This window comes from Fringilla coelebs, assembly GCF_963513975.1.
Source record: "Fringilla coelebs genome assembly, chromosome: 4".
NCBI classification, from domain to species: domain Eukaryota; kingdom Metazoa; phylum Chordata; class Aves; order Passeriformes; family Fringillidae; genus Fringilla; species Fringilla coelebs.
In genome coordinates, this window is record NC_140032.1 from 59,983,588 (window position 1) to 60,006,901 (window position 23,314).

Consider the following 23,314-nt stretch of genomic DNA (forward strand, 5'->3'; position numbering starts at 1 on the left):
TAATAACAACCCAGACCACAGCTGGACTCTGTTCACCTTAAGCAAAAAGCCTTTCATGTGCCTCGCATGTCCTACCACTCTAACTATTTTAACAGAAACAATTTCCTTCTTGAAGGCTTGCCATGCTAAACCTGAAAACACTTCCCTATACATTTGTTTGTGTAAGTGCATAATGGGAAACAGGAATTCTTTTTCTAGGAGAATATGCTCTATCAGATTTTTAAGTTTTGATTTATAGGACAGTAATATTACTTCATCATTAATTAATTTCTAATTTTTAGAAATTAAATTTAATTTCTAGTCTTTTTGCTAAAAGGAAAAGACTACTTAGAAATTAACTCAGCTAAAAATTTAGAAGCGCAGCTCTTTCCCAGTTAATTATAGATTCATTGAGTCTCCCTGATATGACTTCATGCAGTAATTTCAAGCATGAGTTACTGCTACTCTAACAAGGATAAACACCAAGCCATCTATGTACCTTAGAGTCCAAGGAGAGGGTAAAAAAGGAAAGAAAGTCAGGTTAGAAATCTGTAGAACTCAACTACAACTGGTCCTTTATGTCACTGGCTGAAGTTTCCATGATTCCATGTTAAGTTCTCAGGAAGTATAACTTTTTTCATTATATAGAGAACAGTAGTAATGCCACACAAGACCCATTAGAAATATAGAATTATTTATTTATATTTATTTCTCATTACATTCAGACAGCAATATATTGCAGATTTGGACATGTTGTGTCTCATATCAAAGCTGACTTACTAACCCTATGTTTATAGTTGTGATAGCTATTGCTGGCCCAGGAAACACAAGATGTGTTTCTGGAGTGGCTCTCTTGAGAATTTCAAGCCTTTAACAATAATTTTTGCAGATGGGCACTCTTGACAATCCACAAAGATTCATCTGTCATAGCCTACATTATCCAACCTTTACTGTACCATACCTTTACAGCTCCAGAGCTCAAGAAAGCAATTTCAACAACAGCAATGGGCAGGGAGACTGAGGACTTGCCCCTTATCTTCCCTCAGGAAGCAGTTATCAATAAAGGCAATACCATGTTATAAGGCCACCAAATTCCTCACGTTCCATGGTCTGTGCTTTTGGCAGGGCAGCTCCTTTCCCATCCTGTAGGGTCTCTGCAATCCTTGCTTCCATTCCCTCCTTGCACATCCAAGTGCAAGCTAACAAAAAGAGTCAATCTCACAGTTCTGACAACATCCTAAAGCATGTGATTTAAGTCATCTACAACAAAAAGTCTGTGAGCAACAGGAAAATAAAAGGACAACATTTTGTTATGTTTAAACCTTTAAAGTACCATGAAAAAGAGGTATCTTCATAAGCAGTGTGCTGACAGCATCTGTTCAGTGCACTTCCCTTCATTCTTACCAACTCAGAAAAACTGAGGTGTTTTTTTTCATCTTCTAGCTCTGCAGGCATTCAGCTTGGGAATACCAAGAGCTGCAGTGCATCATCACATGAAGATGGAGAGGGGCAGGATAGTGAAAGAATGAACAGGGAAGAACACAGAGACACTGCCCTTGGCAGGCTCTGCACCAGCCACACAGAGAATATGAATACACACAATGAAGGATTTGTTGTCTTCTTGCTCTATTTTTTGACAGGTTTTTTATTTTTTAATTTAAAAAACCACATTCCTGCGAAGGCTGGTTGTGCAAAGTTACTTTTCAATAACCACCATTCAGTCTGACTCAGTTTCTGCAGACAAACTTCCTACAGATCCATTTCTCACTAGCATTTTGCTGTAGTTCTTCTGCTGTTCTTCTTTGAAAGTATCTTTGACTTTTGCTCGTTTCAGTCCTCCATCCCTGGAACAGAGAAAGAGGGAACAGTAAACCATCAGGGCTGTAATGGCTATTGCTATCAAACTGTGTATTACATTAAAACTTCACAGTTGATTAAGGTAGGCAATCTAAATTATTATTATTAAAGGCTTTTCTTCAGAACTTCCATAACATTTAATTTTAAGCAGGTTTATTAAAGCCTTTACCTTGAGCACAATGCTTATGCAGTTCCAATTTTGAATTCAGCTCATTAAAGCAGTCTATTCATGTTGGTAACATGCTGTACCTACAATAGAAATCTTTGGCAGTCTGGGATGCTACTTCCCCAGACTGTAGAGGCAGTCAATTTTCTGCAACACTGCAGCTGTGTCTTGCCTCAGATTATTCAGAGCTGGGTTTCATAGGTCTCATAGTTGAATCTATTTGCTCATTCTCATCATCTGAATTTCACTCTCAAGTTTGTGTCACATGAAATCTAGGCATTATCCTGCTACTTACTGAGGCAGGACATGAGAAGTCACAGCAGAAAGTCTCAAGACCTGTTTAATTTTTTGTTGTTCATTATATTTGCCAAGAAACTTCACTTTTGCTACTTAATCTCAACATCAGAAATAACTGTGAATGGACCTACTTCAAAAGCATCAAGCCTTTAGATAAGACTCACTGCATGCTACCTACTCCCAAGACTTCTTACATCTTTTACTTTCCCATATGTGCATGTGAAGTTACTCCATTGTTTTCCCCGAGTGGAATAAAGTGATGTTCAATGTTATTTGTCAGAAAGCTAAGCATGGAAGCACCTATCAGTCAAACTAATCACAAATAGTCCATGAATTCTAACAAGGAGGACATCACTCACCATGGGAGTTCAGTCAGTCCTCCTTGGAGAGCAATGGCTGACCTTACTCTGTTGGCAAACTGAACAGCATCTTCATCTTCCTTCAAGAGCCACAAATTCAACATAATCAAAGAGAGAAGTCAATGGAAGCAGACTTTCATAACATTTTTTTCATCTATTGCCTCATCAAAATAGCTCACTTCTAAACTACCCATTCCTTATCATGCCAACATCACAATCTGATGTTCCCGTGTGACAGTAACTCATTTTTCCCCTAGAGTGTTGAAATTAGGAGAAAATTTTGTTTCAACAAGATGAAACATTACCATTATTGCTACTGTGAACAGCACTGTATTTACTGTTATCTTTTGTATATTTGATGCACTGCTGATAGTACTAAGCTGCATCAGGAAAAGCTGAGTCCAATCACACATCAGTCAGCACTGACAAAAAATACAGTATAAAACTGATTTGGAGACATGGGGAGGGCAGAGGTTTTGGGGAAAAAAAAAATGAGTAAAAGTGTCCTTGTAGACACAGACAAGTTTTTAAATAGCAGCCAGGCAACCAGGTGCGGGATTACCTTTCTAACCATTGGTGGCAAGTACCACACGTTGCAAACGATGGCCCAGCTGGTCATTATTCGCAGCAGATAGCTCACAATATTGTATTTGCTGCTGTTCCAGAAGGCATCTCCAAACTGAGGATCATACTGCAAAGGATCACAAAAAACTATTGATTAAGCCTTTCCCCAGACCATCACAGCCTCTCAGACCTGGGATTACATAACAGAACCAGCAGCAGACATCACTCATTTGCCTGAACAGCCAAAAGAATCCTGTGAGCAGGATGCTTCCCTTCAGCACTGGGATGGACTAGCTGGATTTCTCTTCCTCCCAGCTTTCTGGAGGAAGAAGCTGACCCCATCAGGATTACCAGTCAGGCTCTATAGGCCAAAGGATTTAACTTTAATTTCAGCTACTTATTCTCCAGGAGCCATCCACAGCATCCACCCAATTGCCAGAGCTACTGTGCTTTTAATAGCAGCTGTATTGAGACAGCTTCCTACCCCTCTGACAAAAAGCCATCCCAAACTCTGAAATCCAGCAGCCAGCTATTTGCACTTACTTTGATTGCAACAGGATAGATTGTCCCTCCTATTTCAAAGCTCCCCTTCTTGAACATCATCACAGATGTATTGTTTATGCAGGTGCCTGTCCAGAAGACAAAGTCATTGCTTCACACAGCCATTTCAGTACAATACAACATCCACAGACAGGTCTTACCCATAAAGAGCCTGCATTTGCTGCTCACTGAGTTAAGCATCTCTCCCCTGCTTACTTTTAGCCTTTGACTTGTAACTGACTCCCTGAATGAAGCCAGAACGTGTGCAAGACAAAAATCACAATGCTGTGGTTAAATCCGTAGGACAGCAAATTAATAATCTCAAGGCAAAATAAACCATCTTCCCCTTCTTCTGCCTGCAGCTTCTGCCAGGAGAAGCAACATCCAGAGACAGTATTGTGTTGTCTCCAAGTATATTCATCTTATACTAAAGATGAAAATCAGGACTGCCCTAACAAAGTTGAAGCCAGAGGTAAAGATGGACTTGAGCAGCAGAAGCCATGAAAAAAGAACAGGGATGACATCTACACTGAATGGAGATAAGTAGTTCAGCTTCTTACCTTCTGGAAAAATTAAGATTGGGAGCTTGCTTTTATCTGCCACATGTTCCCTGAGTCTGTGGAAACAGAAGGAAAGCTTAAAAAATAGCTCCTTTCCACTCTTCTTTCCCCAGGCAGGTGCATTAAAAATACCTTTATATATCACATATGTATGAAACCAAAGCCTTTTACTAGACACTAATTTGCACTTGCCTCTTTTTTCTACAGAAACTGAAGCTTTGGGCCTGCCATCCCGTAGGCCCCTGGAGCATTACATTGAGGTAACATCCTGTTTTCTTTCCCCCGCATTATTTTACTAATGACTGTCAGAGAAGCCAACAATTATATGCCATTAAGCCAGTCAAACTCTGATCCACTCAACCTTCAAGAAATTGCCTATATAAGAAAAAAGCATATTGATGCAGTGGTCCATCCAGCCTCTGCATCTTAACAGCATATTCCCTAAAAGGGGACTTGTAAATGCCTACAGCTCCCACTACTTGAATAATACTTGGACAATTTGGCAAAACTGTCCTGCTGTGCAAAGGCAAATAAGCCAGTGAAGAAGTTAACCTGTCAAAATTAACCTAAAAAGTTCTCTACAAATTAGGAAGAATTTTTATCCTTGTACTACAGCGTTCACAGGTATGCTTTTGGTGACATCCTGCAGAAAACCACTTTTGTACACAGCTTATATTCTTATAACAAAACATTTTAGCTTTCACGCAAACAAATAAAGCTTTTTATTTCTAGTGGTTCACAATTTCCAGTGATACTGAGTTTTTGTCACAAAAATCCAATTTTATCATCAGTATTTCTCTTCAACCAGTACCAGAAATTTAAGTATCAGAAGAAAGTACCAGAATTTAAGTATCTTCACATTGTTTCCAAGTACACACCTGAATTCATCAGACATTAATTATTATGCTGATGGCTTCCCAACTGACATGTTTTGTGACAGTCTGCAATCCAAAGCTTCCCAAAACCTTTGGTCCAAACAATGCCATGCTGCATAAATGTTTTGAGCCTTCCCTGGTGATCTGGGAACCTGACATTTTGACCTCAGTGTACTACACCAAAGCACACACAAGCAAGCACACTCAGGTCATTCTGAGTGATGCAGTGTGCTGCACACCACCCCTGTAACTCATTCCCAGATCCAGGTCTTTGACTGCCCAATGCCTCTCCAGGGAGGCAACCCAGCACACACCTCACCTTTTTGTCACTAGATGGCGGTCCTTGATCTCGGAGCGCTCGAACCAGACGTGAGGACAGGCCTTGACTGTGGCTCGCTGGATAACGCCCATCAGCCCACCGTGAACCTGGCCCACCTGCAAGCACAGCAAGGCACATCAGTATGAAAGACACCTGAAAGGCAAAACTTCCTTCTCTCCACCCCTCCAAAGACATCCAACAAATACAAATGCACTGGGAGGCTGCAAGGCAGGATTGAGCAATGACCACCGAACTGTTAAAATGCATTCACTTGAAAGAATCGAGACACGCACATGGTACTATCTCAGGTACTTAACAGAAGAGCCCGGCATTGGCAGTCCAAGGACAACTTCTCCAGCACGTAATATAGACCAATTTCAACACAATTTACACTTTCCCCCACTGACTAGTGCAAAGCAAACATCAAGCAAACATCTCTACTGTGAAAATGAAGTACTGAAGTCCACAAGCAGTACCCCACAATCTTTCCCTCTCCTGGTCCCTTTGCTGTGGTTATCTTAGATCTCCTCATACCATTGCATAGCATCCATCATTGGTCAAAATGATCGCATCTATTGGTGATGTATGGTTGGCAACACAAATTCCTCCTTTCTGAGGTCTGTTTTCCCTGCAATTACATATTTTTTTGTTAGACTGCTAGTGCATTAAAGCACCACATTACACACCAAATAGTTCCATGAAGCTGTCAGGTAAGTCAGCCAAGTCAGCCTCTAGAGTGTGACATCAACTCACAGCTCAGGAGAGAGCAGTCCCCATTTTCAATGGGATGTCACACACATATAAGCATTTACACACTTTTGCTCACTCACTTGTTATGATAATGGATAGTACCAGACAGAGCTCTGACAAGGATGCGGGAGCTTGTCAGGTGAACCACTTCACTCAGGTAGCTTTTCACACTGAAAGAAATTAGACATTTGAAGCATCCTGGAAAGCAGCTAGACACACATGCAATATTCTCTAGCCTACCCAACACAACTTAGGGCTGAAATCTTCCTGATATTCTGGAGCACAGAGGGACGTTCCCAGCTCTACTATTCACTTGCTACAGCAGCTCAGCCAAGATACATCATGCCCTTGGCACCACTTTGCTAGGCAAGGCTGTCCTCTCTCTGCTGGGTGTTTTTCATCCCAACGCTACTACCTGCACTACAATGCCCCATTTGAGTATCTCATGCCAGCAGGAGGAACCCATAAAAAATCATCAACCTCAATGCCAAGACTGACAAGAACCCAACCCCAGCCCAAATTCAAAATGCCACTAAAACAGGGTCCTCAAATTTGTGGGTGGAATGGACCATTGGTAGTCTGTTATAGGTAAAAATCTGTCCACTCCTAGTCTTCAGCTGTTTGCACTGATGCAATGCAGAGAGTTCATCCCTCACACACAGTACCTACCTGCCATTTGGCAGCTGTCCCACCATAGTTGTTCCCACAATCATTGACGTAATCCCAATGGCAGCGAGGCTAAAGCTACAGACAAAACAAACATTAAACCTGAGTAAGCAGTTTTGCTCATTGTAATAACACTTTCCCCTCTTTAAAATGGAAAGGGGTTGCAGAAATTCAATTATTCCTCAGATACTTGACATACACAGTTCTCTAAGTCAGCAATTCCCTAGCAGGTTCCTTAAAGTCATGGTGTAGCAAAGGCAGCAGATCCAGATACTCCCATGCACAAAGTGTTAGGGAGCTTTAGAGCTTACATTTATTTTGCTACTACACATCGACTTAAGGGAAGCAGTAATGGAAAAGATGACCACCAGCTCTACTCTACTCTCCACAGCAAATAAGTGCTTCTTAACATAAAAGGTGCCTTTAAGCAAGTTAAAATATAATATAAAATATATCTGCCAGTGCTGCTTTTGGGTTAAAGAAAACTGAGATGACATTTACTAAGAAAGCACAAATTTACCCATTCTCAGGCTGACAAAACCCCTCAGCACCAGAGCTTACCGTAGGGGCAGCAGGAAGCAGTACCGCACTACCACTCCAATGACCCACACAACAGTCAGCCTCAGGCTGATGTAATGGAAATTGACATTAGTTCTTGTGAGCAGATTCCAGGAGAGCAGCTCTTCTGAGGAAAATCGCTGAGTGACTTCATCTTCCACAATAGCCTCAAACCCCTTTCTGCAGAAGTAAAAAATGTGGGAGAATTCGAAGTCTGCTCCATGCAGAAGAGCAATTTCTTTCTCCATAGGCGTTTCATCCCTTTCAATGATACCTTGGGAAGGAAAAGGGTAACCACTTGAGAAAATAATTCTGTGATGTAAGTAACAGTCACCCTCCAGACCACTAGTCACTTTGTATTACTCAAGAAGACAAATTTACTGTCACAGCCCCTCCTAGGACAGGAAGAGAAGCTGTGCAGTTGAACACAGCATACCCTGCAGGAAGCCACTTCCAGCTCCCCTTCTTCACACCAACACCTTGAGCAGCAACTATACCAAGCTCTGTTACCTACTGAATTGAAGCAAGAGGCAAACCCTTTCCCACCATCTGACATGTTCTCAACTCAAACTTTATCCAGGACTCTTATGCTTTCAGAAGAAACCAAGTGGGACCTTGGCCTTTTCATTCCCTCCTGTGCTCTGTGTATTTAAGGGCATTCAATCTCCTTGATGGAGGCCTCCCATTCCTATCTTGTCTGACATTCTGGTGTCCCACAGCCACAACACCACCAAAGCCCCAGACCACAACACTGTGCAAGGACCAGCTCTGAACCAAACACCTCCCTGCCATCACAGCACAAATAGTTTCTGTAAGTACAGGCAGACCACACTCTTTTTTAATTTTACTTAAAATCAAACAAAGAAAAACCCTCCAAAACACTGCATCAAAGAAAGCTGCGCCTAGAGGAGCTTTGATTTAGCTCAGCACCAACAACTACTCTGACTACATAATGCCTGATGAGAAACCTGAGAGTTCACAACTGCAGTGCAAACAAGAAGTATTCCCCTTCCTCCAACCTGGTCATTTTTAAAGCTTATGGTCTGATAAGCACAAATTTCTCATCAGAGCTTTCAAAGGCAAGAACAAATTGTGTAAGCTAAACACAGATCAAGCAGCTGCTTGCTGGTAAGCAAGTCTGGCTCCAGAAACTGATGACCGAAGAAATCTAGAGTAACAGTTAACCAGAACAACCATCCCCTGAGACACTCAACTTGTACTACAGAGGTCCAAGTTCAAGTTGCCACTCTGTCAGACACCCTCCAATAAATTGCATAATTTCTGTGCTTCCATGCCAAGTTAAAAAAAAGGTAAAGGACATAGCACCCAATTTCATCAAGCTGCTAGGAACTTTCCACATCCTAGAATGTGTTTTTGTAGGAAATCTTCCTCCCAATTAAGTCTTGTCAGCAGAAAATCTCTCAATATATTTCCTGTACCAATAATTGTAACATTTAAATTACAAGTGATATGGAAAATCTTCTTATCGCACATACGGATATGGCACATACGGGATAACATGGGAAGCTTCAAGATACAAGTCCCACAAACCACTGAGGTAAACGTTAAAGAAGAAGAATGCCACAACAAAACCTATTGGCACCTTCAGCTTGGAACCTGGCAGGCACAACTCCAGGCACGACCAGTGGGCCACCTCTCTGCATTGTCCTATAACAAACCTACAAATATAAACCATTAGCATGCCACATCCAAAAAGCCACATGCTCTTCAGGATCTAAATTATACAAGCATACAACACAAACATTTACCAAAATAGACTACGCTTATGTCATATGTTAAACCCAAATCAGAGCTCTTGCTTTTAATTCAGTTTTTCTCGCACTCAGAAAATCTCCAGACTGTGAAATATCCAGGACTGTAGGTGAGTCAGTGCAACCTGTCTGATCCATGCTGCTGGAAACAGGTTGTAGGCAAGAAACCAGGGGAACACTCCAGCACCCATCACACAAGTACCACCCCTCTCACTAGTTCCCAGAGCTGGGAATGTTTCCTCCTTATCCAGCTGTTATCCTTCCCCCTTATTCAGCACCACTCAAGCAGCTGGCCCATCAAGCTCTAGCTTCTCAGCTGAACGCAGCTGAGAAGTTTATCATACTGCTAGCAGGCTGAGATACTGGGCTGGAATGTCTAGCCTCATCAGCCTGTGCTGTTGTTGTCACATAACACCCCCTTGCACCAACTGCCCTGCGGCCTTGGGACAGCTACTCCAAGCCAAGACCTCAGTGGCACATGAAGGTATTATGAACAGAACTACACACACACTGCTCTCTCTGGTGATGTACTTAGCCTTCTTGTAATCACAAGTCACATTTAATGGCCTTTAATCCCTTGACCATAGGCAAAGCTGAGCTGGCCAAAGACAGCACTATGCAGGAGTACAGCAAATATTACTCTCAACAAAAAAAAAGCCACAGTCACTGTTTTCCTCAATATTGCAGTGCTAGCCCCAAGCCTTCAAGCTCACATACTCCAGTCAACTAATTATACTAGGCTCAAATTTAACACCATCTACTTACAAAGCAAGTAGATCTACTTAGTAGTTTCTAGTAATTATGTAGTAACTAGATACTACTAACATTATTTGCATAAGCTTTTCTTTTATTGAATGTAATTTTCAAATCTCTTATTAGCACTTTTTGTCCTTTTTAAACCCACCACCTTGAAGACAACACAGCCAGCACCCACAGAAAGATCTGAGAGCTTGTTATTCTGTTGCAGTGAGATAGACACCTACCCTCCAAGCACCTACTCAGCCAAGAGCTACCACTGGGTCCAGCACACACTGCCGTCTAACAGAGAAGGATCTTGAGGTGACAGCATCACATAATTCCCAATGTAATTACACCAGCCAACTTTTCTTTTGAAACTATTGCTTATCACACCACCAACACAGAGGCACTGGCAGCCCTTTCTGCCAAGAGATGTAAAGCATAGTGGACTTGATGCTGAAAAGAAAGGTGGTGTCTTCTCAATCATGTCCACTTGGTTTTGGAGTTGGTCTTTTTTTGTTTGATTTTGTTTTTTTACTGAGGGACAAAATTTCAAAAGTGTTTGAGGAGGACCATTTTTACTCCGCCAGGGAACAGGAAAACTTGACTTAGCACATACATCTGCAGTGCTCGCTTCTATCCTGACCCAAACTCTTAGCACTGGCTGAGTGGTCAGGGAAATCATAAGAGATGATACACAGATCTGTTCAGCACTTACACATAGGTGCATACACACACAGAAACATTTACCTTTACCCTGTTTTAATCAACTACTCTGTAATTCATTATCAGCAGGAGTTTCTCCTCCCTCAGTAAATATTGTGTAATGCAATTTGGCCTCTGTCTGATCATGTTCTGTCACCTCAGCAGACACCAACTTATATAATGCACTATTAGACCTACACATGCCCTGGCCCTCAAGTACTTTCTTCCACAGCCAGGAACTCCTAATCACAAGTCAGTTACTCCTGTGCTTTAAAAATTCCCAAGAGCAAGATATGGAGCACAGCTTGGCACTGCATGCCTCCCCATACTTTCTCAAGTAAGGAACAGTTCCAGCTTCCAGCAGAAAGAGCCACCTCCAGTGGCAAAAGATTTTAACTTTTTCAGATATATGAAGGACATTAAAAAGGGCTTCTGACTGCCATTGTGATTGTGTATCCCATCCATAAGACTGCTTGAACATAGCCTGCACGCAATCATCTACATGAATTACCTTAGGCCATTTTTACTATCTCTAATGGTCCTCCAGACAGTGAGGTACACTCAACTTTGTGCAGGTTCTGAACCACAGCATATATTAACACTACATACCCCTCAGCTGCAGGAGAAATAGCTACTTGTAACTTTTTTTTAAAGATAGTACAAAGAACAATCTACTAGCTAGGACCTCCCTCCCTTGATGTCTGTTTACTAGAGAAGAAATAACTATGTGTAAGAATGATCAGATGTCTAGGAGGATGACAGCTAAAGCAGCACAGTAGGGTCTCTTGCCATCTCACTGGCCCATGATGTGATGGGGCACCATCAGCCTTACAGGAAGAAATAGGATATCTTCCTGCGTCATTGACAATGTGGGAAGCAGACATGTCACTGCCAATTAGCTGAAAGGACCACTAACCTTGCCTTTCCTCCTTTCCTCCCAAAAAACCCCACAACTTTCAGGACACTGGTGAGTGATATAGGATGTACTTTTTCTCAGCCACTTGTACGTCAGCAACTAAGCAAGACAAGTTTTAACCTGTTTTCAGAGGTGCTGTGCAGTACCTCCAGTTTATTATCACAGATGCTGACAGTTGCATCTGCTGCCATGGAAGCCAGTTCCACGCCTGGCCTGCAGACAGTGCGATCCCAGTGTTTGCAGTATTGATAAGGATATCCCTTTGGAGCTGAAACACACATACCCGGCTCAGCAATTCAGTCCCCACTACTGGATCATGTTCACATGAGCTAATCCACAGGCTCAGGTAACAGCTGACTTGTCTGCTAACTGGCAGGCTGGGCCTGCTTCCAGCTGTGCAGCCTAAGGAAGGAACACACAGAAAATGCTCACACTGCTGCCAAATGCTGTCAAAACAGAGCAATTGAATAATAAAACTGAAGCATTCAGGAACCAGGAGGAAACCAAGTGCTGACTGCAATGCTTTGTTCAGTCTTCTCCTGTTTCCTCAGACTTCTCTCATGGCTCCAAAGTCATAAGGACAACTCTAACCTACTACAGTCTACCACAACTCACACACAGTATGGGTCAAGATATAGTTGAAGAACTAATTTCAAAACTAGGCTAGAGGAAGAAAGATGAAGCAACTTTTCAGCTGTCTTTCTACAGACAGTGAGTGTAAGAAGTTTGGCAAACACTGATACTAACTCCAGAGAATAAAAGGTCAATAGCAGCAGACTGAAAAAAAGACAAGCCCACCACACACTTTCAACTTGCAGTCCTACCACAGAAAAAGCACTGAGCTTGGGAAAGAAATATGCTGTCCAACAAATACTTTGATCTCTTCAGAGAATATTTAAGTGCACTCTAATGCTGTTAGGACTGAGGTAGCTTGCCAGCAACCCTAGAAGCATCACGGTAAAAACAAATGTCAAGATGAAAATTAACCTCATATTTAAACACAAAAATTTCCATCAACTAAGAATAGTCTCCATCTTAAGCTCTACTTTGTTTTGTTAAATTTCATGTTGCTTCATACCCTTCATTCCCTCATTCCCTGATTTTTCAATGACTCAGTATGAGCCAGTAACAGCAGCATTTTATACTGCAGGAACTGTTTGCTAGCCAGGAGCATTGCAAAATGACTAGATATCTAAGTGTGCTGGTTTTCAGTGGGGTAGAGTGAATTTTATTCAGAATAGCTGGAATGGGGCTGTGTTATGGATTTGTGCTGAACACACAGTTGATAATATTGGGATGTTTTTGTTATTTACTGAGCAGGATTTACAGAGCAAGGGGCTTTCCTGTTTTTCATACAACCAGGCTGGTGAGGAAGTTGGGGGTGCTTGGGAGAATGGGAGGAGACACAGCTCGGACAGGTGACCCAAAGTGACCTTCTAGACCATATGGCATCACACTCAGGATATAAAGTGGGAGGAAGAAGGAGGAAAGCAGGACATTTGGAGTGATGTTGTTTGTCTTCCCAAGTCACTGCTACCCATGATAGGGCACTGCTCTCTGGCCTGCCCATGGGAAAGCAGGGAATTCATTCCTTGTTCTCCTTTGCTTGTGTGTGTGACTTATGCTTTCCCTGTTAAATGGTCTTTATCTCAACCCATGGGTTTTCAGGCTTTTACCCTTGTGATCCTCTCCCCAATCCCACTGGAGCAGTGAGTGAGCAACTGCCTGAGGATATACCATGACTTTCAGTGAGCACGTAACACCCCACCTCTTCTCAGGTTCTCTCAGGCACACATCTAACTGCTTCATTTGAGAAGGCCTCAGTACTCCAACATCACAACATTAGTCTCATCAATGTGACTTGACCCCAAGCTCTCACCATTGGCAGTAGGAGTCCGTGGCATCTGCAGCTGCGGCTTTTTGGCACCTTTTTGTAACCGGATAGTGGCCCACTGTTGAACAGAACAAAAACATTATTTCACAAATGCAGTATTCACTTAAGGAAAAAAGTCACCAAAAAAACCAACAGTTAGTCAAAGACACCTTGTGATTTTCAAAGAATATCTTCATCGGGTAATCATCATTCATCCTCCTCAGATGTGTCCACAAACCCAAACCCATACACAGTTCTTATGAAGAAACTCAGAGTAATTAATAATAATTAAAAAAACCAAACCGAAACAACACTCAGTGCTAGTCAGTACTTCTCAACTCTGCTTTCAGTCTTCAGAGAGCCAACTTGGTGCTCCACACCTGTTTCAGTTCCAGTTCAGGTACACAGTCACCAAGAGCCTGAAAGGCCTCTGTCAGCCTTACTACTGCCACAGCAGCCACCAAGTCCAGGCGGCATGGAAAGCCCCAGGAGCTGAGCTAGCACAGGACACACACAGCACATGTTCACAAAGCTGACAGACATATCACAGCCCAGACTGTCTCCTTTCAGAGTAGTTTCATCATACTGAAGCAAAAAAAAAAAAAAAAAAAAAGTCCTAACTGGCTTAAGTGAAACTGAAGCCTGCACACAGCTGATTTCACTAAAAACCAAAACCAGCATTTGCAGTCATGAGAAATTTCAGTTAAATTCAGACTCAATCCAAAAAGGACAGCACCCAAGAACTTTCCAAGCTGAACAAACCTGACATTTCCCTTGACTCTGCAATTGCTCGTTTCTTGGCATCTTCACAGAATCATAGAATGTTTGAGTTGGAAGAAATCTTAGAGATCATCTAGTTCCAACCCCCTTCCAGGGACAGGAACACCTTTTACCAGATCAGATTGCTCAGAGCCTCATCCAGCCAGGTCTTGAACCTCCAGGGATTGAGAGTCCACAGCTTCTCTGGTCAATGTGTTCCAGGTGCCTTCTCAAGGCTGAATAACTCCAACTCTCTCAGCTCTTATTTTGAAGCTCTGAGCAGCAGGAAAAAAGGCCAATTCACCAGCTTTGGGATTAGCTACAGAGAGCCCCTTCATTCTCAGTTTTGCTGCTGCTAAGGCACAAGCTCTTCCAGGAATAATTTTTACTGGATGATATGCTGAAGCTACTCCAGTGACATCTGTTGCCTCCTCACTCCTGGAGATACAGTTGCCACAGTCCCTGAGTGTGTCAGACTTGCCCACACCTTCTGTGCAGCAAACAGTAGGAATAACACAGTTCTTTCTGTAGTACTCAAGTACTTTCAGTAACTTTCTGGCTACATTCTTAGCAGTACTGTGACTATAAAAGTTCTGGGAAATACCACACCTAAATAATGTTCCAGGAAGAACCTATTCAGAGCACTATCATTTTACATTTTGTCTGTGGAATGGATTTAGGGGTACAGAGGGACCCGCAAATACATTCACACAATCATTTCTGACCAGACACTGCATTCAACAAATTAATATCTCCACAAACAGTTAAGTCACTTATCACACAGAAGGACAAGAGCATATTTAGCTAATGGTCTCAGCCATACACACCAGCAGAAAAAAAAAGTTTTCATCTTTCAAATCCTCTCAAAGGGATATTTAAAACCTGGAAGAACACTTTAGTGCTCAGAAAGAGAATGCAACACAACCTTCAGAAAGCTCTTGCTACAGAAATCCTGCAGTTACGGGTTCATTCTAGACTGTGTCAAAGCCTGAGCCTCAGCACAAATCATGAGGACACAGGTTATTGAGACAGGCCTTTGTAATGCGCAAAAGCTTGCAACACCCCCCTACACAGCAGTGTCTTGACATTTTGCTATGCAAAGGAGGCAGTGCAATCTTCCCAAAGCAGAGAAATTGCAGGGTCATGTAACTCAAGTCAGTTTCTACTGCTCAGATACATTTATCAACCCTATTCAGAAAAGCCCATTTCTTCTTCCTAAGTGGTCTGACCTTTGCTCCTCATGTCCATCTAACTCCAGAAAGGTGCAGCAATGCACCTAGGGGATGGAGGAACAGTGGCAAAGAGAAAGCCTGGAGAGGACAGTTCCCTTTGCACTCTACCTCTGCCTTCCCAGGAGACGGGAGCACTGCCACAAGCCTGACAAGAGCGTAGCATCATGTACAAGGGTTGCACAGTGCGTTCCAGGCAACAGCTGACCTGTGCTCCACAAGTCAGTGACTGAGGCATTTTTACATTCCATGCCAGGTCTCTTAGGGGATTTAAGCACACTTAATAAAATAAGCAATGATGAGACCAGCTCTCCCTCTTGATCAGGAGCATTTGGGCATTCCTAAGGACCCACATCTAGCAGATGACAGAGCAAACAAGTTCTCTGTCAGCTTTCTTCTTACCTCAATCCATCATATTTCCAAAAACTATGTATGTTCCAGCAACCAAGGAGTGAGAAATGAGAAATTTTTACTTAACATATAATTCTTTCATGTATTCTCAGGCACCTGAATTAAAGGCACTACCATCAAAGCCAGAATATCAACTTTGAGATGAGATTTGATCAAGTGAAAAGCTTGTTTATATCCAGGTTGGGAAACAAAAGACACACCACCTGCACTAGTGTGAGTAATTCTCCTTCCTTCCTGCAAATCAGGCATATGTGCCATCCATGGCTGCTTCAGCTGGTTCTATGCTGAAGGACAACAAGGTTATGCTACAAAGAGCTATCACAATGTGAGCTGATCCATCCCACAGACTGGAAAACACGTTTGAGTATTAGAGATCAAAGCATGAAACAATTACAAGCCATAGCTTCCCTTCTACTCGGGAAATGAGCAAAAAGCAGACTGGCAAGTCTTTTAGATCTCTCAGTAACACTAGCACAAATCTAAGTGGCTTCTCCTAGCTGGTGCTGAGCTGGCAGTCCTAATGACCTTGGTGCAGACCTGCATTTTTAGTAGGGATTTCTTGAAGCAGCTTCAGGGAATAAGTATAAAACACCAGGCTCCTGAATAGATTAAAAATAGTTCAACAGAGGGGCTACCCAATGGACTGAAAATGTAGAGTTAGAAAACAGCATGATCCCAGAACTACAAGCATCACAAGTCTGATTTTGAAACTTTAGTATCCTAATCACTAACAAGAAAGTAGCTTGGATGCTTTAATTATGCAATGCAGAATCTGAAGATACCACGCTTCACTAGGCAAGGAAAACATCAACTTTCCCCTGAAAGGTTCTCCCTCCTTATCCTCCTAGAAAAGTCCTCTAATTTATCAGCACCTTTAAAATAAAACCTAAAGTGGCCAAAAGATCAAATTCACTTACACATCACTAGGCAACTGCCATACATAGACGACTTATGCAGTACTTGAGAAAGACAGTTGTCTATGTAGCAACTGTCTTATCTGGAGTTAGGAAGGGTTTTTGATATCTGTTGTGAATGTGTGATTTTTACCTCTGCGGTCTATGTCCAAAGCCAAGCCTGACATGTCATTTCATGAAAGCACATCTAGACATTCTTTGCTGAGATTGAAATACAAATCATTAGGAACACCTCAAAGTGTTGCCTGTTCCCCTAAGAAATGGGGCTCAGCCTTTCACCTCATTTACTACCTTTGCACCACCTCTGACTTAACTATGTTTGACAATTTTTTGGAAAGGAGAGATGACTGAAATCTGCAATCACATAGAGACAGACCGCTGGGGTTCCTGTTTTAAAGGCACCACTGGATTAAAGCCAAAAGCTTATGTGCTGGTTTAGGTGAGCACTCCTCCTTGGAATCTCTCCAAACCTCAGTAACAACAGAGAGATTGCAGAGCACATCCCACACAATGCCACCTTGTTTAACACAGCAAAACCTACATGCCAGTTACTGAGTTGCTTTGCGTGAGGAAAGAACACCAACACCACCAAGAGGAGCAATCATTTCCGAGTCAGGGCAAAATGTCCTCTCTCATCTCCCATGCACTTCTTATTCTGATGGGACACCCCTGGCACTGCCTCCAAGGAGCTTCCCAAATTCTTCCGCACACAGGAGTTGCGTAGCAAGTCCTTCCTGGTGGACAGGTATCCAATGAGCAATTAAGAGTCCAGCTTTATAGGATAACACCTATGACATCAGCAAAAGGAATGCCAAGCAGCTTCTTTTACAGCAGCTTCACAAACTCCTACTTCAAGGCAAGCTCTGAATACAGCTGCTGTTATTTTTTTAACAGCATTTGATTATTAACAGTGTTCACATGCTGTAAAATTGAGAGCAGTTTCAGACAAGAGCTGTGGATCTGGAATGCAGTGCATTAATTACTGATGAAACTACAGCAAAGGTCAAACCCCTGCTCTGCCAATCTTACTGATATACAAGGACTCTTGATTTTTAAATCTGTGGTAAACATACATAAAGGCCTTCAAAGGACTGGGGTCTACATTAATACAGGCCAGGGATTTACTTCAAGATTCTACACAAAATTTGCTAAAATACTATTCCAAAAGTCAGCGTGAGCCCTGTAAACAAGGGTGCATCATTCACACCAGGCATGTCTCCAAGACATGCTTCTCATTACCATCTGAGCTGGCAGCTTTCAGAGCTCTCTTGGATTCTCCTCTGCCCAGCAGTCCTTGAAGGATACCAATTACACAGAAGCCTTCACTGACTCTGTGCAATGACATTAGTCAGCAAAGCCTGCTGCTGAGGCCAGTGAGTTACACAAGCAGCAGTCAAAGCCCACAATGATTCATCTATTTATCAGCTTACATCCTCTTCCTCTCCATTCCCTACCCTCATGCCCAGCACCACACAGAATCCTGATGGTGACTCATGGGAAGAAGGTGCAGCCTGGCACACCTAGGACAAGAGTATCAGTCCATCCCACCCACCCTGCACAGCCACAATCTCCAGTTTGACCAGAGGCACTGAGAGGTCCTTTTTTTTCTCATATCTAGGTCCATTCATATTGCCAAGGTCATCTGCAACACAAGGAACTTGGGCTTAACCTCCAGCTACAGAATAATATTACACTCCTGTCCAGCAAAAATACATTCCCTACAGGCAGCATAATACAGTATCAGAAATTGCTTCTGTTACAAGGGGCTGCTGTTAAACCCTGATGGATCAGTTACAGGGCTTGAACAGCGCCTACGAGTGCAGCATCTGCTGTGCATTACAGGAAGCAAAACCAGCCACACAAGAAGCACTCTCTCTGCTCACCACAAGCCCCCACAAAAAGCCTCGAGAGACTGGGAAGGGGAGCGCACTAAAAGTGCTTGCAGTCATCAACAAACCATTAGTCGAGAAATAGACAATAATGTGATGTTAGTTAATAGCTAGGTTGTTTGTTTCCTGACTCAAATGTGACCTAAACACCTTACTTCCCTCAGGCTTTCTTGTTTCTTCATGTTTCACAAGTATTATGCAACACACAGTTTAAAAAACACATTAATTTTTCCCATTAGAAAGGGCAAGAAGGGCAATCTGTACAAAGTGCTGCTGACAACTCTACTGTCTCAGGCAGCAAGGCACACCCCAAAGAAAAAACCCCAGCAGACTGGGAAAAAAAACAAAACAAGTATTTAACAAGGTGAGCTGCAATCCATCCAAGCTGAGATCATCACTGGGGGGGGTGCATTGCTACTGCCAAATACAGAGACACAGTCCAAACCAGTCCTCCAGATTTTCTACAATCTGATGGAAATAGAGAGACTGATCCTATGTGACAGTGACTGTTCTATGGGCCTCAATGAAAGTCAAAGGACTTGCTGAAAGGTTGGATTCTCCAGTGCTTAGCAAGACACCTCCAGTGGCATGTTTGCAGGGGCCTCGACAGCCCCAAGTCATATTAAGAGTTCACAAGAGGCAATGGATTAAGATAGAGCAAAAATGGGACCAAGAGGTAAAAATGCACTAAATTTAAAACTGGAAGCAATTTGTTGATGTTGAAAAACAAACAGGGAGCAATGCAGCATGCTGTGATGACTGCAAGAGACAGTCCCCAGCATTTCAGCAGTAGAGAATATTTCTGTGGCAAGAGACTTGACAAGCATCAGGACAGCAGGTGCCTAGTCCAGACTAGCTCTTCAGAGGGTCAAACAGCTGCTAGAGAAGTTTCTGCAGCAGTACTCCCACGTTCTAAAAAAACATACTAACATGGTGCCAGAAATCCTTCTATTAACACTGGAAGGAAAGCCATAGGCAAAAATGAGGAATCTCCTAAAAGTTTGCTGAGTTTGGTAGGGCAATTCCGAAGCAAGCTCATATACTTTCAGGAACACCCACATGATGGGGGGAAGCAGGCTTTCAAATAGCAAGTGCTGCCTGCTGCATTTCTTTAGCACAACTTTCTACACATTGCCCCTTATCACGTGGAAAAAAATACAATCATATAGGAAAAAACATATCCATATAAAGCTGGTAATCCCTAGTGCAGTGCTTAAGGGTCAAATGCAACCAAACAGCCTCATTTGTACATGCTGCATTTTCTTAGCAGCATGTGCTTGCTGAGGCAGCTCAGCAGAGAGAAAATCTATAGTGCACCAACTGATGTCACCTGTCAGAAATGTAGGATGGTCAAAGTACAAAAACACTTTGTTCCTAAAAGGAGTTTCCCCCTCCCTTTTCTCAGATCGTGCTTGCAGCACCAAGAACAAGCTTCTACCCTTCTGAAACAAGCAGAAAAAGATTTTTTTTTAATTGGCAGGAAAAAAATCAAGCACAAGCCCCCATCATCTTAACTTGCTCCATCCCACAGCCTACACAACAACTGAACACCACAGACTCATTCTTGGATGTTTTGTTTTGTCCGACATGACCTGAAGAGGTATCACAGCAAACTGTAGAATTGTCCTGACCTGTGGACAGACTTGGACCCTCAAAATAGATTGACTTGAATAAAGCAGACGTTGTAACCTGACAACACAGGCCATGTAGGAAACGAACCACAGTCACTGTGTCCTTCCACTACACCAAGACAGGGGATATAAACAGGCAAGGCCAGGGTATCACCTGGGATGCACAAACAGTCACCACTTTGCAGACAGTTCCTGTAATCTGGCCCATTAAAGAGGCAATAAAAGCAGCAGAATCTTGACTGAACATTGTGCAGGTGCAAGAGCCCACCCCCCTCCTGGAAAAGAGGGGAAAAGGCCTGGAGAGATCCAGGGCTGGGAGTGGAAGAGGAAGCTTAAGGAAGCTATTTAGTTAACGCTGCTGAAAAAGGCCTCAGCCATCAGAGACTTAAGCATCATGTGACTTCACAGAGCCAAAAAGCTCTTCTCAGGAGAAAATGTGCACACTCCATTCAACATCCCAAGGAGTCTCAGACTCCCAGCTAGCAGCACATTTCACTGTTAACACGATAGCTATTAATAACTATCCCTTGTAAAAGAAATACACCTTCCCAAATTATTTAAATAACCTACTTCTTAAAAGTTTGACATGCAAGGATACAGTACTTTTCCCAATATTACTCTGATTACTAGCCACAGTTTAGATATTACACATCAGGTGCTCTTGCAGGTGCTGCTTGTACCTGGCTGCAGACAATCATCTTCCATCGGGCTTCTAAGCAAGATGGACCTGTGAGCAAATGAAGAGGAGACATCCCACAACAAACTACTTCCTTTCAGGGATTATCCCCATGCAAGTATTCTGAGGACAAAGAATCCATAGGCAAAGCAAGGCCAAGTTGAGATAAGCAGAATACCTGGGTGGATTGAGTGTCTTCACTCTCCCACAGCAAGTCAAATTTAGCTGACTCTTCTCAGAATACTTTCCAATTTTTCATTGCCTTTTCTTTATAGATACATTATTTTATATTATATCAATGTCCAATATAACTATGTATTAATATTTTTTTTTATCTATTGAGCAGTATGCAACCCCAGAAAGTATTTAATGCAAAAGTAATGGTAACTTGCAAGGTAAGTCATTATTTCCTCCCTTAGGCAATAGGAGAGCTCTCACAATTAACCACTGGAGGTCAATATGCCTCCAGATACTTCTCCACAATTTTGCCCAAAACATTTTAAGTCACCTCTTGTTGCAACATTTGATGACACTAAAAAATAATGATTAATGATCTACGAATAAAGAATGTAAATTGTGGTTATTCACAGCTGAAGGCAAGCCATCCAAACAAGACTATCTCACTAGGCCATCTGGCTTGCTCCCTCAGGCCAGGGTGATCTTTACCTCCTCAGCTCCTGCTAATCAAATCCTTTTTTCCACTAACAATCGCATCTTCTCAACAGTTATCCTGATACCATTCACAGTCCCAGAAATTACTTAGAGCAGATTCATTCTCACCCAAAAGCCTAAAAACATTTTGCCTTAAGATGTATTTAATAAATGCTGATTTTAATAGGTGGAATTTTTTAGCCAGGCACGGAAGTACACGAACAAGGCTTGCCCAAAAACCTCGAAGTACAAGATGAAATTCGACAAAATCTACTTTCCATAGTCACATAGCGATGTACATTGATTGCATAGCCACTGACTGTGCTGTGAGTCATTTCACTTTTCCTCCTTACAGCTGTTTCCGTGGTTTGGGTGTCTCTCTCCTCCTTGGAAAAAACGTAGTTTGAAAAGATTCAAATCTGATCGCGTCTAACAACAATTTAAAAACACGCTTGCTCGCCACTACCATGAGCTTCAGAGGGAGGGTTTTCACACACATATTAAATATGCCCCATGCAGAAAGCAGTTCCTCTCCGACAAACTGGCTATCCCTGAGAATTTAGGGGCAGATGGTAACTAAGGTGCTGAACATGCTCAACTTGGATGGGAGTCCGCGTCTCTTGAGCATCAGCACTTCTGGCACCAGACCTTTACACCCTCCGAGAGCATGACCCGGCATCATTTTCCCCAAGTGGAGCACAGCTGCCACAGCGACAGCCTCGCCCAGGCCATGGTACAGCCTTAGGTGACAAGGTTTATTCCGCTCTCCTGCGGGTTCAGGGACGGCACTCCAGAGCCTACGCAACCACAAAATTAACACAGATCTCCAGTTTTACTTGAGGGCTTTAAGCCCGAAGCTATAGCCGGGCAGAGCTGATGCCAGGCAGGACATGACCCACCCGCTCTCCTCTACCGGAGGACACGATGAGACCGCAGCGCACAGACGCTCCTCCGGGATATCCACCCCCGCACACGCCCCGGCCAGAGGGAGCCGACCCGGCCCGCCTCGGCCCGGGGGAAGGGAGCGAGGCGCAGCCCCGCGGGGAGCGCAGCGCCAGGGACACCCCCCTTCCCCTCCAGAGTTCCCGCCTACCTCCAGCGTCTTCACCAGCACCCACATATAGGCTTCAGAGATGCCCAGCGAGATGCCCAGCACCGAGGGCAGCATGACGAGCCCGAGCACCACCGCCATCCACACGGCGCCCACCTGCCCCACGGCCCACAGGACCTCCATGGCGGGCAGGGCCGCGCGACGCCAGCAGCGGGTACCGGACAGCGCCGCCTCCCGCCGGCCCTAAAGGCCCGCGGCCGCCCGGCCCGCCCCGGCCCGCCCCGCTCCGCCCCGTCACGCCCCGCGGCCGGGGGCACCGTGCGCCCGGGGGCCGCTCGGGAGCGGCTGGGCTGGGGCAGGGTTGGAAGCTGATGTGCCTCGGGAGAGGGCGCCCGCGGGGCGGGAAGCAGCTAAACTTGGCTTTAGCGGGCGGCACGGAAGGCTCCAGGTGCAGGAAAAACGGCTCCAAGGGGTGCGGGCGGGAGCACGGCGGCACTGCCGTGGCCAGCCGGGTGCCTCGAGGCAGCAGCGTGGGCTGGAAAGCCGTAGGAACCCCGAAACGAGCGGCTCGGGGAGCAGAAATGAACAGGAAAACTGGGGAAAGCTCGT

The 23,314-nt window shown here is 43.6% G+C and overlaps 1 protein-coding gene across 1 annotated transcript; it reads right to left on the reverse strand.

The window, feature by feature from the left end:
* Positions 1-731: 731 nt before the first annotated feature.
* LOC311153365 (glycerol-3-phosphate acyltransferase 3) lies at positions 732-22,889 on the reverse strand. Its single transcript, XM_084205187.1, has 12 exons — positions 22,748-22,889; positions 13,501-13,573; positions 7,494-7,764; positions 6,936-7,010; positions 6,347-6,436; positions 6,051-6,144; positions 5,517-5,632; positions 4,323-4,378; positions 3,766-3,851; positions 3,221-3,349; positions 2,659-2,738; positions 732-1,823 (listed from the first exon to the last, which is right to left on the reverse strand). Exons 1-12 carry the CDS (start codon positions 22,886-22,888, stop codon positions 1,697-1,699), a joined length of 1,338 nt encoding a protein of 445 aa, XP_084061313.1. The 5' UTR covers position 22,889; the 3' UTR covers positions 732-1,696.
* Positions 22,890-23,314: the final 425 nt, after the last annotated feature.